This window comes from Aquarana catesbeiana, linkage group LG06, assembly GCF_042186555.1.
Source record: "Aquarana catesbeiana isolate 2022-GZ linkage group LG06, ASM4218655v1, whole genome shotgun sequence".
Taxonomy (NCBI): domain Eukaryota; kingdom Metazoa; phylum Chordata; class Amphibia; order Anura; family Ranidae; genus Aquarana; species Aquarana catesbeiana.
In genome coordinates this window covers 229,827,994-229,843,611 of record NC_133329.1, presented here as the reverse complement: position 1 = coordinate 229,843,611, position 15,618 = coordinate 229,827,994, and the positions used below count along the sequence as shown (strand labels likewise).

The 15,618-nt window shown below is 46.4% G+C and overlaps 1 protein-coding gene across 1 annotated transcript in view; it reads right to left on the bottom strand.

Annotated features, from left to right (window-relative positions):
- Positions 1 to 15,618, bottom strand: part of GTF3C1 (general transcription factor IIIC subunit 1) — a 395,149-nt gene that overhangs the window by 154,535 nt on the left and 224,996 nt on the right. Inside the window, exon 20 of the mRNA XM_073633018.1 lies at positions 807 to 939. Coding sequence (XP_073489119.1) covers positions 807 to 939 — 133 coding nt within the window. The remainder of the gene's footprint in view (positions 1 to 806; positions 940 to 15,618) is intronic.

Below are 15,618 nucleotides of genomic sequence, written 5' to 3'. Positions count from 1 at the left end.
TTGCATCTAAAATATTTAAAAAAATAATACAACCAGATCCATATTTAACTTTACTTAATCTAAAACCGGAATGGTTAACACTCTCTCAATTCAAACTTATGATCCAACTAATAACGGCTGCAAAACAAACAGTGGCCAAGGCATGGAAATCTCCTACATTGGTACTAGCAGAAACAATTCACAGAATGAATAATACAATGTCCCATGCTAAGATGGTAGCCATCGATCAAAATCAAATTCCAAAATTTGAAAAACTTTGGCATCCTTGGATAAAACAACAGTTCCTGTCAAATTTCAATGACTCTGTCCTGTTGCCATGGTAACAGATTAAATGACTTACAGAGACACCCATTCTAAGGCTTCAAAGAGAACTAAAAAGAATAATAAACTGACGAGCGGGACAACCTTGTGGACCATACCTCTACCTTTCAACCCTTTTTCTTCTTTCTCTTTCCTTTTCTCCACCTTACGATTAAAGCTCATTATCAGAATTTATTTGACCTATATACACTCTACTTGTAAACAATATGTATAGTAGGTATAAATCATTTAAATACCTACAAAAGTAACTAAGGAAATGATATATATCTTTAATTTAGGTTTACGTGAACCCAATGTTTAATATTTGAAATTTCATGATATTTACCTATATAAACCCTACTGTAAAACAATGAGCTTACTTTATAGATCCTTGTAAACTTACTTTATGTATCTTTATGTATCTTTATAAATCTTTATAACATTGTATACTCAATAAACTTCTTTTGACAAGGAAAAAAAAGTTTCATAGCTAAATTGGTACATACATAACACTCTCGAGAATGTTGCACTTTCTCTCCAGATTCTGTCTTTCTTCAGATTCTGCATCCATATCTTGTCCTGGCAGATTATCTTGTTCTGATGTGTTAATTTTCTTTCCACGAGGGTTGCGTACAACTCCTACAAAATAAAACAAAGCATACAGATTACAGATATTCCAGAAATAAGCCAAGTAATGCCAGGGAGTAGTATACACAGACTGATTTTTTTTATAAAATAGGGTAGTAAACTGGTAGATCGCTAACAGGGCGTTAAGAAAAAAAATTGCTAGAAGTCATTTATGAAAAAATGTGACTGCATCAAATGTTTGGTTTACTACTGCTTAAGAGTAGGGCACTTGTTTTTGTTCTCCCGCAAGTAAAGCTTGGGACAGCTTTAGTGCAATGATCACACCTAAACTGTGAAAATGTCCCAGTGTAATATGAACAGTATTCTCCCACTGTAACTTTAATAATAACCCCGTTGCAGGATTAAGGTAATAAAAAGATTTATTCAATAAAACTATCATTTGTGCTCTTTTGGTTACAGATTAGTTGATGTTTTGCGACACTGGTAGGTCAAAAATCCTATTTCCTTTATAGTATGGGACACATGCTCTAATCTTTACCACTGGGTTATATGCAGCCAACTTCAAGTGACTAGATGTTGGCTTTTTAGCTATTTTTAGCTGCTGGGATATCCCTCATAATAACCCTTCCACTCCCAAATAGGCTCAGTTTTTGCTAGTTTCCTTAGATGAGAGACGCTTGCTTCACGCCATGATGTTAAACTTTTTTCCGTCTACTGACTTTTCTATCAACTTGGCTGCATCATAGCTAAAACTCTGAAGACCCTGTGGGAAAGGCCTACCTACGCAAGGGTCTTCAAGTTTGCACTTTGCACCAGGAAGACCATGACTCTGGACCCATACAGCAATCTGTAGGAACTTCCCCCTGTTGCACTGGATGGCAAGCAGAGCACCCACAAAAGGATCCAGTGCAGAAGCAAAATTACAGACCGGCTCTGCATCCTCAATGGGTACAGACCCCCAATATGCAGTAGAACGACTTAGAAGCTGCAGTAGCTATGGTGCAGCCAAATTGATAGGTTGTAAACTGCAAATGCTTGAGTATGAATCTTAATCATTTAGTGGGAAACATTTATTTTATTGTACTTAATGGGTAAACTAAATAATGCTGTGGGTTCAACAGACCAATCTGTAGCCTTGCAAATCTCAAAAACAGATACCCAATGCTGAAAAGCCCATGACTTACAGATCTAGTAGAATTTAACAAAAAGAGGAACCCTATACTTCACGGTATAAGCCTTAACGATATCTTTTCTGATCCACCTATCAATGGTTGAGCAAGTGGCAGGGAGACCCATGTGGAAACTTTCAGAAAGCACAAAGAGTGAATCCAATTTGTTAAAAGCAGGTAAACACTCACTGCATGCATCACGTCCAGACAGTGAAGAAAAATTTTCCTAGGATGTTTTGGAGAAGGACATTATTCTGATGAAGGTGGAAGACAAACTACTTTCAGGGAAAAGAAGGCCTTGGGACTCAAAACAACCTTGTGCAAAACTAATTGACACCAAAAACCGCAACGTTTACTGCACGTTTTTCATGCACATTTGCACTCATTTGATGTGTGCTTACATGCAGCCAACAAGCGGTTTTTCCATCCACTTTTTTTCACTGCAATGGTGGGAACTATGCCTATAGGATAACTAGACTGTCTATGCAGTTGGAATGCAGCTAAAAATGCATCCAACTGCATCTGTTGTGAATGGGCCCTTAAGTCCATCTAGTTCAGTCAAGAATAAAAAAAAAAACCAAAAAAAAAACATTTTTACAATCATATATACACAATCCTTTACCCACAGTTGATACAGAGGAAGGCAAAATAACCCTGCAAAGCATGATCTACTTTGCTCCAACAGGGAAAAGAATTCCTTCTTGATCCCTCAAAAGGCAATCGCATATTCCCTGGAACAACTTTACCTATACATATTAGTATCCAGTTATAATATATACATTTAGGAAAGTATTCAGGCCTTTTTTAAAGCCAACTACTGAGCTGGACAGAACCAGCCCTTGAGGAAGTCTATTCAACATTTTCACAGCTCATACTGTGAAGAAGCCTTCACGTATTTGGAGATTAAATCTCTTTTCCTCCAGACGTAAAGAGTGCCCCCTTGTCCTCTGATGACCTTAAAGTAAACAACAACACCAAGTTCACTATATGGACCACCTATTTACTGTATACATGTTGATCATATCCCTCCTTAAAGCGGAGTTCCACCCAAAAATAGAACTTCGATTTAAGTGCTGGTGACCGGGGGGGGGGGTACCCTGTTTTTACAGGCACCCAGCTCCCACTTCCTCCCCTGGCAGATCACCTCTCCCCCCTCCATCCCTGCAATCTTCTGGGACACGTTACAGGTCCAAGAAGATTGCCCGGTGAATCACAGCACACAGCGCAGCTCACGCATGCTCAGTGAGTGCCCGGCTGTGAAGCCACAGCCGGGCGCCCACAGTTAGAATGCCAGCAGCGCGGAGAGGAGGGGGAGGGAAGTGGGGTTTCGTACGCCCACATTGCTGGACCGTGGGACAGGCAAGTGTCTGTTTATTAAAAGTCAGCAGCTACACTTTTTGTAGTTGCTGACTTTTAAATGGGTGGAACTCTGCTTTAATCTCCTCCTATCAAGAGAAAATAAATTCAGTTCCTCTAATCTTTCCTCATAGCTGAACTCCTCCATGCCTTTTATCAGTTTGGTTGTCCTCCTCTGCACTTTCTCCAGTTCCACAATATCCTTTTTGCGAACTGGGGCCCAAAACTGAACTGCATATTCCAGATGAGGTCTTACTAATGATTTGTACAGGGATAAAACAATATCTCTCTCTCTGCAGTCCATACCTCTCTTAAAACAATTAAGGATTTTTCTTGCTTTTGGAAACCGCTTCTTGGAATTGCATGCCATAATTAACCACTTGACATCCGCGCTATGGCCGAATGACGGCCAAAACGCGGACCTGAATTCCCGGGAGGCCGTCATATGAGGCCGTGCACGCTCCCTGCGCGTGCCCTACAGGGCGCGCGCCGTGTGCACTGTGATCACCGAGTCACTGAGACTCGGGTGATCACCGGTCCCAGCCCCTTACCACTTGATCAGCTGTCAGCCAATGACAGCTGATCATATGATGTAAACAAAAGATCGGTAATCAGCTTTTTTTTCTACTTCACCGGCTCGGATGCGAGGGACATCGGTCCCGAAGTGGAAGAGACACATCTGCCTCATCTGTGCCCACATAACAGTGCCCACAAGTGCCACCTATCAGTGCCCACAAGTGCCACCTATCAATGCCCACCAGTAGTGCCAATCAGTGCCACCTAGCAGTGCTGCCTATCAGTGTAACTGATAGTGCCCATTATTGCCACCCATCAGTGCCCATCACTGCCGCCTATCGGTGCCCATCAGTGCCGCCTCATCAGCGTACATCAATGAAGAAGAAAAATTACCGGTTTTAAATTTTTTATAAATATAAAAAAAGGGTTTTTTTTTAAATTCATTTTTTCTACATTTTTTTAACAAAAAATAAAAACCGCAGAGGTGATCAAATACCACCAAAAGAAAGCTCTATTTGTGGGGAAAAAAATGATAAAAATTTAATTTGAGTGTAGTGTTGTATGACCGCGCAATTGTCATTCAAAGTGCGTCAGCGCTGAAAGCCGAAAATTGGTCTGGATAGGAGGGGGGGTTTAAGTGCCCAGTAAGCAAGTGGTTAAAGTGTTACTAAACCCACAACAGTAAAATCAGTCTGTATATGCAGTAAAGCATGCTTGTTATACTCACTGTGGAACCTAAGGGGTTATTCCTCTGCATTGTGTAAAAAAGGCTGTTTGATTCTGTCTTCTCTGATCCTGCCCTCATTCCACAGTCCCCAATCCATCTGCTGATAGTACAGAGGCTAGGAGACAAGCTGCACATGCTCAGTTTGGTGTGTATTGCGAAGAGTTTTTTTCAATTTCTTGGGAGAGTGCACGTGATCAGCACAGGGCCAATCAGCACTGTCCAGACAGAGGGTCAGGGGTCATGCAGCCTCATAGGACTGTCAGAGCAGAATGAAAGAAACTCTCCCTACAAGCTTTAACCACAGACTGACAGAAGTCACAAGATTGCTATATACTGCTGATGAGAAAATATATTTAGCAGTTTATATTTACTAAAAACGATTGCAATTTCCGTGTTCTGTGTACTGTTGGAGACCACATATAGTGAATGCAGGGTCCTGGGTTTAGTAACACTAAGCTTATGATCTACCAGAACACCAGATCCTTCTCCACCATTGATTCCTCCAGTTGTACTCCCCCTAGTATGTATGAAGCATTGAAGCATGCGAATTCTTAGCCCCCAAGTGCATAACTTTACATTCATGAGTTGGATCAGGAAAGGGAATATCCCTGATAAGTTCAAAGGGTGGCTTTTGAAGGCCAAGAGAACAAGATTGACATCCCAAGGGGATACAGGGGAACAAACAGGGGGAGCATTTCTCTGAAAGGCCTAAACTAAACAGTGAGAGGCCAAATGTCTCCAAAACAATGGCCAAGGTGGGTATTTATCCCTTACAATGGTACTCAACGCTAACTTTTAATCCAGACTAGATTGGAGGAAGGATAGAATACATCCCAATAAGTATTTTCTAGGATAAAAGTTCTTTGACTCACAACAAGGTAGGCACTCCAGGTACAATTTCAGACTTTGGAAAAAGTCAACTTATCAGCTTTCAAGAGGGTAGGGATGACTGAATGCAAAGGGCCCCTGTCCTTCAGCAGCCATGGAGTTACTGAGAAGCAGGAACACTTGCCAATGGGACAGGAGGGTCAAACTACCCAGAAGAGCCCACGGAGCATCTGCAGGGAGCTTGAGTCTGTCAGAATACTGTGTCCTCCTAGGCCAATTCAGTGCATGAGGGTTAGCAGAATGCCCTCCTTTATCCTGCAGAGTAGGAGAGAAAAATTTGAAGGGGTGGCAAGGCCTAGATCAGGTTGACTGATCCTACGAGTCATCAAAGCGGCCACTGCAAATGCACGAGCGCACCTCAACCTGACAACAAGCCTGTATAATTTGTTGTTGAACCTGGATGGCAAGAGGCCCCCACCTGGTGTTCCCTACCTGTGGCAAAGGACTTAAAATTCCCCGACATGGAGAGCCCATTCCCCACCAGATCCAAATGCCGACGACTGAAAAAATCTGTCTGACAAATTTCTATGTCCGAAATGCGGACAGTGGACACAGTCGGAACTGTATTCTATATGGGTTCAAGAAAGTTGATTGGGATATGCGCTTCCGCCAACCAAGTACCCTTCATCAAGGTGTTCATGACTATTGCCAAGATTGTCTGGGTACTCCACAATATGAATTTCCTGAGAATGTAGCAGAGCCAAATCCAGTGGAAGTACGTTGGTGAAAACTCAAGAAGCTGTGGATAGGCCAAAAGGTGAGGGCAATAAACTGGTAACCGCCCACTGAAAAATGCTGATAGTGTTGATGAGTGGGAAAAATGGGAATATGCATTGGGTAAAAATGGGAATATGCAAGGGGGGGGAATGGGAATATGCAGATAGTGATCCCATATGTCTAAGGAGGCCAGGAAGGATGGAGGCATTTACCATGTGAAACTTTTGAAGCTAAAGAAACAGTTTTTAGATCCAGAATAGGAACGGTTTGAGTAAGAACCTTAAAAGTGGTCTCCTGCTGGTACAGGGATAATGATCCCTTGACTTAAAAGCTGTTGTGACAGGAGAAGGAAGATAAAACTGCATAGTAGGGAAGGGGACAAGTTGCAGAGCATAATCTGGGGAAAAATCAGAGTATGAAACTCCAGTTTGTAGCCTTTGCAGTCCTTCAATTAATTTCTACTTTTTTTTTTTTTTTAAGGCCTTCAACAGAGAGTGTCTTGTACTCTGCAGAGACAGCACCCTTCAAAAGCAGTGGAGAGAAAAAAAAAAAAAAACAAACTTACCGATTTCCTGAGCTACCCTCTTAGTTTAGTTATGTTTGTTACAGCTTAGCTATACTCAGCCAATGCAGTTCAGGGAACTCTCCAGAAGCGTTCAATTTCCCTAAACATCATCAATATTATTTTATCAGCCACAGCTGATTGGTCCAGGGGTTGCAACGTTAAGAGTTATAAATTATGAGACCTGAGAACCGCTGAGCATTTTGGGTTGCTGGGATGGGCTGTTGGAGTTCCGGCACAGAGTACAGAAATGGCTAGTTAGCAGTTGGACGCCAGGTACTTCCAGCATCCAGCCTGAACTTGGTGTGATTTTTTGGAATGAAAGCATATAAAGCAGACAGGAACATTTACCACCACTGTCCTGGTGGTCTAGTGGAGGGAATAAGATGGAAGATCTGGGGGCGTGGCCGAGAGATGGCAGAGTGAGGACGCACACCTCGGAGCTCTGTGCGGGGAAGCCCTGAGAAAGACCAGCAAACTGTGACATCGAGAGCCAGACTTCATGCCAGGGGACCGCAAACACCCGCTGGACTTGGGGGGTCAGAAAGGAGCCGAAATAACCCACTACTTCCTCAGGCAGCACGCAGCTTCGTCCCCCGCCGCGCCGGCCAAGATGGCGCCGCCGCGTGTGCCTCCAACGAGCGCCGCCGTCTCTTCCAAGAAGGGCACTCAGCCGGGACTCACTGCTGGGGGAGATCGAGCCACCTCGGATGACAGGTCAGCCTCCCCCATACTGTCCCCTGTGATCCCCATTAATGACATCTCACTCAGCTGCAGTCACACAAGGGACCCAGGTGACGCTGTGGAGGGCTCTCTTAAAGACATTGTGTCTGGCCTACCTACAAGGCAGGACCTGCAGGAAATGGCGGCAACCATAGTGAATGCTCTGTCCAGGGAACTACACGATTTGCGCCAACAGGTGGACACAGTAGAAGAGAGGGTCACTGTGCTGGAGACCTCTGCATCCACCTCTGATGCTCACATTGCTGCTATAGAACAGGAGCAGCGTGGCTTTCGCCGCCATCTTGTTGACATTCAACTGAAGCTAGACGACGGCGAGAACAGGAGCAGACGCAATAACCTGAGCCTCCGTGGCATCCCTGAAGCCACCATGGGCTCAGACCTGCGCGCAACTGTGGCGGCTATCCTGAACCAGGTGCTCGGAAAACTGCCTGCTGCAGAGCTAGAGCTGGACAGGGTCCACCGTATCCCAGGACCCAGGACACCCCCTGCTGATCCCCAGGATCCAGATGCCACAGACCTTCCACGAGATGTCCTTTGCAGAGTGCACTTTTTTACCATTAAAGAGGAGATCATGCGCATGGCATGGGAACGTGGCCCAATTGACTTTGATGGAGCAATGATCAGAATCTATCCGGACGTCTCCAGGCAGACAAGAGCAATGCGAGGCCTTTTGAGACCTCTACTGGAGGTAATCCGGTCGGCGGAGGCGACGTATCGCTGGGGTCACCCCTTCCATCTCATCGTGCGGAGGCAAGGAACAGAATTCTACCTACGCTCACCGGACCAACTACCAGACTTGTTCAGCTTCCTAGACAAGCCGGCTGTAAGTGTCCCCAACTGGTTTGACTACTTGCTATCCCTGGAGGCCCTGGGCCCACCCTTATCCAGGCCGCAACGAGTCCGTAGACCGCGCTCGCGCGCCACTAGCCGAGAGACTGTCAGACCTCACCCACGGTCTTCCGAAGCTTAACCACCCATCTCATCCCAAGGACTGGTAAGACAAGATGAACGTTCGCACTACATCACCTCCCCGGGCACACCAAGAACTCTAATTCCACATCTACAGGAGGCTGGGGAAACCGTCTCGTTAGACAACACCCCAGGCCTGAGTTGACTGCCATCCATAACACACTCTCAGGTCTTGTGTCCCCAAGATGTGCCTTTGAACCCCTATGGGAAACAACAGACTGTCAACTGACTCTTGCTAGCCTGCTCGGGGGGGTGGTAGGTTACCGCAGTCTACCAGTAATCCGGGCCTGATTGCCTGCACGCCGCTTCTCCCATACGGACCCACTACTGGTGGCCGGCTGGGGGGGCCGGCTGGAGTGGGGGGGGATGGCAATCGGGCTGATAATCCTGACACATTGAGATGTTGATTTTTAGTCAGGTGGGTCCCACAACCTTAGATGTTAGCCCTGGAGGCACGGTCTGTCTCCCGGCGTCCCCCCCCCCTCCCCAATAGTTTTCTGGTTCATGGGTTCGTTGGAAGTCCTGCCAGCTACCCGGGGTTCCCCTAGGACCCTTTCCATCCCTGAGCTCCCTCTGGGAGGATAGGCAGGCAACTGCGCAGTGGGAGGGGGAGGAGGGGGTAGCTTGATGGCTGCATGGCTTAGAAATGTACAACAACTCTGGGGATATGACAATTGCAGGCAATGTGCTTTACCTGTTATGCTCTGTTACGACTCATATAACGGTTTATTTCACTATGTTCTCTTCCTACTGTTTTACATTTATAATATTGGGTTTGATTCTGCCCTTCAGGGCTCACTTCTGTACTCCTTGATATAAAGGTACAGGACTCTTGGTTATGCGCTGCGGGCTGCGCCGTTGGGCGCCATTGCGGACCATGTCGGCAGTCTCGTGTGACTGCACAGGTGATGGGGTCCGGTGTGGCGTCTGCGGCCCTCCCGGAGACGTGGTCACTAAGTGGTCATGGCGGAAAGTGCCTGGCAGCACCGCGGTAGGTGCCCTCCAGCAAAAGCTATGTTTAGCCTTGTTTAGCGGTGTTAGTTCTCGCATTAGCAATAACATGAATCTCAGAGGCGCTATCCCCTCACATCTCCGCATTATATGTATACTCAAACTTCTGCCTTAATTCTACTTATTCTCGAGTAGATCTCGACGCACCTTCCACCCCCACATTAGGGCGGTCCCCTGACTGGACACCTTGAGTGTGCAACAGGGGCCCATAGTTAGTCTACGACAGGAACCGCTCACCCTTCCCACCCCCTCCCCCCCCTTTCTTCCACCTTTCTGCTCCCCTCTAGCTGCTCTGCTCTCCTCTCCTCTCTCTTTGGCCTCTGCCTGAGGGGGGTTCTCATTGTGGGAGTTTCCCATACTTATACTGCCAACCTTTCCCTGCCAGAAGACACGATGGGTCACCTTAAGATCACCTCTCTAAACGTGCGGGGCCTCAATATACATAAAACGCTCACAGCTACTGGCTGACCTGCGTAGGGGCAAAACACATGTAGCCTTTCTGCAGGAGACGCACTTCCGTGCAGGTTCTATACCTAGGCTGACTAATGGGGCCTTTCCTGTAGCATACCATAGCGTCTCTCCGATTTCCAAGTCAAAAGGGGTCAGCATCATCCTGGCTGGGTCGGTTCCTTGGGTATTTGAGGCACAGCGGACAGACGAGCAGGGCCGTTTTCTACTTCTAAAGGGAAGGGTGTCAGATGTGCAGGTCACATTCGCAAATGTCTATATCCCCAATGTGAATCACCCTCAGTTTCTACGCAGGCTACTCTCTGAGCTCTTGGAATTCTCAGAGGGGATGCTGATCTTTGGCGGAGACCTTAATTTTGCCATGGACCCGACATTAGACGTCTCACGAGGAGCCTCTCACATGTCTTATTCTCGTTTGAGACGCCTCAAGACGGACCTTCACACCTTGCACCTAGTCGACCCGTGGAGGTTGCTTCACAACCAAGACAGAGATTATACATTCTTTTCCCAGGTGCACCACACCTACTCACGGTTAGACTATTTGTTGCTGTCACATAAGGATCTTAACAAGGTGGTCTCAACGTCCATAGATGTCATATCCTTCTCTGACCATGCACCGGTCCATCTGACTCTTCAATTGGGATCAATGAATAGGTCTCCCCCATCCTGGCGACTGAATGAAGCACTGCTTCAATCAGAGGAAACCCGCGCGGAGATACTGAACGCTCTACGGGAATACTTCACGGTCAATGAGGGGTCAGTCCCCAACCCCCTTGTGGTCTGGGAAGCTCACAAGACGGTTGTGAGAGGTGTACTGATCAAAATAGGAACCCGCCTCAAGCGAGATAGACTGAAACGCACAGAGGAACTCCTAACATCAATTCGCAAACTAGAGAGAATACATAAAGCTAGTCTTGCCCGCGCAACCCTCCGGGACTTACAGAAGGCCCGTGAGGAACTCTGCACTCTGTTATTCCATAAGACCAAACAAAAACTGGCGTGGGCGCGACGTACCATGTTTGAGTTCTCGAACAAACCTGGATCGCTCCTGGCCAGAGCCCTGCAGGGCCCTCGCACGAAAACATATATCCCACACATTCAGTCATCCTCGGGGCGGAAGCTAAATACCTCCTCAGATATAGCAGAGGAGTTCTGCTCCTTCTATACAGGCCTCTATAACTTAGAAAGAACGGAACCTAGGGACTCCCCTTTGGCGGGCAGACAGTCCCCCCAAACATATGTAGCTGCCTCAGGCATGCCATCACTACCAGATGAGGTGAGGGAGGAACTGGAGGAACCCCTGACGGTTGAAGAACTGGGCGTGGCCCTGGCCTCCTCGAAACCGAAAAAGGCCCCTGGCCCTGACGGCTTAACCCCGGTATATTACAAAACTTTCTTTGATATACTGTCGAAACCTTTGGTTTCTGCCCTTAACGCCCTCACGGAAGGGAATGCCTTCCCAATAGACACTCTTAGGGCATATATTTCTCTCATCCCGAAAGAGGGTAAAGACCCATCACTCTGTGGGAGTTATCGCCCAATCGCACTTCTTAATTCGGACCTTAAACTTTTTGCCAAGATTCTAGCCAATAGGCTGCTTCCCCACATACCAAATTTGATTCACAGAGACCAGGCAGGCTTTGTGCCACTACGTGAACCTAGAGACAACACGATTCGAGTCATTAATCTGATACATGCGGCAAAGACCACCAAAAAGGCCCTTCTCCTGCTGTCAACCGACACGGAGAAGGCCTTCGACCGCGTTAACTGGTCCTTTATCCAGGCAACCCTAGAGCACATAGGTCTTCGCTCATCCATGTTACAATGGATACTCTCCTTGTATACCCACCCCACTGCGTCGGTTAGGGTCAACGAGACAAGATCGAACTTCTTTGATATCCGCAATGGTACCCGACAGGGCTGCCCCCTCTCCCCTCTGATCTTCATCCTGTCCATGGAACCCCTACTGTGCACAATAAGGGCGAACTCGGACATTAAAGGCTACCCGAAACCCTCAGGTTCCCATAAGGTGGCCGCCTTTGCGGACGACCTTATTTTCTTTCTAACGGAACCACTTTCCTCTCTCCCCAACCTGCTACAATCCCTCCAAGAATACGGTACCCTCTCCTCGTTTCAGATCAATTTAACCAAATCTTCCATCCTCAACATAACGGTAGACACAGGAACTACTCAACGTATACGCTCGACTTTCCAACTAAAATGGGCAACCAAGCTTATACGTTACTTGGGAGTTGACATTACGTCCGACCCAGCGGAATTATACTCGGCCAATTTTGATCCATTACTGATACGCCTTAAAACTGACCTACTACACTGGCATTCCCTTACGCTGACGTGGTTCGGCAGATGTAGTGCCCTGAAGATGACTCTGTTGCCAAGGGTCTTATACCTGCTTCAGGCACTCCCCATCCGACTGCCTCCAGCGTTCTTCAAACGAACTGACTCCATGTTCCAGGCGTTTGTCTGGTCCCACCGCAAACCACGAATACGACTCCAACTTCTCCGTTTGCCGAAAAGCAGGGGCGGGGTGGGCTTGCCGGACATTAAGGCCTATTACAGAGCAGTCCATCTAACTAGGTTAGTGGACTGGCACTGCCATGCGAAGGCGAAACACTGGGTGGCAATGGAGGAGGAGGACTCCGGGGGTTTGGCCAGGAGCTGGCCCTGGATTACAACATCACTACCCAAAGATATCATTGAACACCCCACTCTTGGCAGTACTTTAACGGTGACCAGAGACGCATTTCGGCGCTCATCTGTATCCCCACAGCCGTCCCCCATGGTGCCGATTCTGGGTAATCCGGAGTTCCTACCTGGTTTGCAGAGCCCGCAATTTAAGCGACTCGCAATGAGCACCAGGCTATGCTTACATGATTTCATGGAACCCAATGGCCAACTTTCCCTAAATGCCCGGACGGTAGTAACAGAACCCCCCTAGACTTCTGGAGCAGCTTACAGCTGCAGAATTTTCTACGCAGTTGTCTGCGGAAACCAGGCATTACCCGCAAACTAACTGAACTTGAGCTCATTTGCCATCGGGGGGAACCGATACGACATTGCCTTTCACTGATATACTCGTCCCTAACGCAACCAGAGGAAGGATACGTACCCCCGTTTCTCACTAAATGGGAGGAGGAACTGGGAATCCAATTTACCGAGGTACAGAGACAAAAAATTCTCTATTTTGCCCAGAAATCCTCCATTGCGACTAGGGTGCAAGAAACTTGTTACAAAATTACGACACACTGGTACAGGGTCCCTACCATTCTACATCGCTACTTCCCTCAGGTGCCTAGCCTCTGCTGGCGCTGTGGTGCTGAGGAGGGGACGATGTTGCACATCTTTTGGTCATGTTCCAAACTTGCTCCTTTCTGGATAGAGGTGGCCCGCACAATCGGACACCTCACAGGTGTCTCCCTGGAGGGGAACCCGGCAGCCTGTCTGCTCCATCTGTCAGAACGACCCATCAAAAAATATAAGACCTCTCTCACTATCCAACTCCTGAATGCCGCAAAGGCATGCATTCCCCTCTGCTGGAAATCGGAGAGACCACCGGCGAAATCCCTGTGGTTTACGAAAGTAAATGAATTAAGGGACATGGAAGACCTTACGGCTACCCTACACAATGGGGAAGAGATCTTCAGGGAAACCTGGAGACCCTGGCAACACTTTATATACACGGAAACATATCTTCAGGAAATGGCGCAATCCAATTAACTGAATGAACCGGTGATACACCTCAGGCAGGGGTCAATACACCTCATATCTCATATTCTCTTACTTTCTGCACCCTTTCTCTCTGATATCTTAACCTCTCGTTTCCAATCCCCTTCCTTTTCCCTCTCCCCTCCTTGCCCCCCCCCCCCATTATCCCGTTCTACTTCTTAATTTCCCCCGGGGGTATTAGTCTCTTTATAACGCATTCTCATACATGGGTTTCCTTATGGCCAGATACAAAGGAAATCCTGAAGCCATCTACCTTCTCATGTGGTCCCATGTCTGGGCTTCTTAGCCATTCAGCTCCCTACCCTATTATTTCTATTATTTTTTATGAGAAAACATTATCTATCACTGAGTGATGCAATCTAACACCTAAGGGAGTCAGTACCGAATCAAGCAACGAAGATGATAGAGCACCTCCCAGGTCCCATACTTTGGCAGTAGTGTTTGGCAGGGGTATAATCCCCATGAATTCTGACGGAGGTGCAAATATCAGTTATCATATACCTTGACCCTATTGTTTCTGTTATCTTTGACTACAAACTCACTCTTGTATTTTGTATGCCTGGTTTTGACACTGTTATATAAATTAATATGTAACTGGTTGTACCTGCTCAGTGTGAAAATAAAAGAATTTTAAAAAAAGATGGAAGATCTGTTTTGTAAAGCTCCAGCTGTCTGGCTGTTAGTAGGTTCCATTAGAGAGGTTTGCAACTGGACGGATTTTCCAAAGTGTGCAGCACTGAGTGGCCAAGCTGGTTCACAGGAGATGGCTGCGCCACCTAGTTTAGACTGTGGCTCCTACAGTGGATCACTCAATCTGATCGTATGAAACAGGGTGTACATATAGTAATGGAGGGCCAGTGGGGACTGAAGCTAAAGTGTATGTAATAAACAAAGAAGGAAAAGTGGGACTTTAGATGAGGCTTGGCATAAGCAAATGATGATACATGGAATACAATAAACAAAATTCATAAGATTTATTTTTGTAATCGTGTTGAACATGCCATATTTATAAAGAACCAATTGAATCAATCAACAATAATTTAGTGGTCATAATAACTTGCACATAAAATATATAGGCTCATAATATATGGTACAAATATTCAATAAACATGATTGGTAAATTGTTAAAAACACTTGTTGAAAATCATCATATAAGCAAAATTGCTAGGAAAAGATTAATGGATAACTCATACAACTAACATGATCAATGCATAAATGCTTGCTTTGAACCAGGCTGGTCTCTAAATTTTTGGATCATAACTTGACAGCGTTTCATAGCTTTTCGCTACTCTTCAGGAGTTTTATGGCAGGTTTGTACTAAAAAAATGGAACAATTAGTATCCTCTAGGGGAAAAAACAAAACAAAAACATGTATTGCAACATTACTAATACTTACAGGTCAACTCCCCAGCCCAGCTCAGGTTCTGAACCAAAAATTAGGGGAAATCCTTGGGTAGGGTGTCAGCACCGGGGTTGATGCGGCAAAACACACCACAGACGGGGGCAAACAGACGGAAAACAAGCCAGGTCACCAGGAAACGGTTTCCAGGCGACCTGGCTTGTTTTCTGGCTGTTTGTCCCCATCTGTGGTGGGTTGGTGACCTGGCTTGTTTTCAGGCTGTTTGTCCCCGTCTGTGGTGGGTTTTGCTGCCTCAACCCCGGTGCTGACATCCTACCCAAAAATTTGCCCTTATTTCCCATTCAGAACCTGAGCTGGGCTGGGGAGTTGACCTGTAAATATTAGTAATGTTGCAATCTATGGATTTATTTTTATTTTTTTCCCCTAGAGGGTACTAATTGTTAATTCCATTTTTTAGTACAAACCTGCCAAAAAACTCCTCATGAGTAGCGAAAAG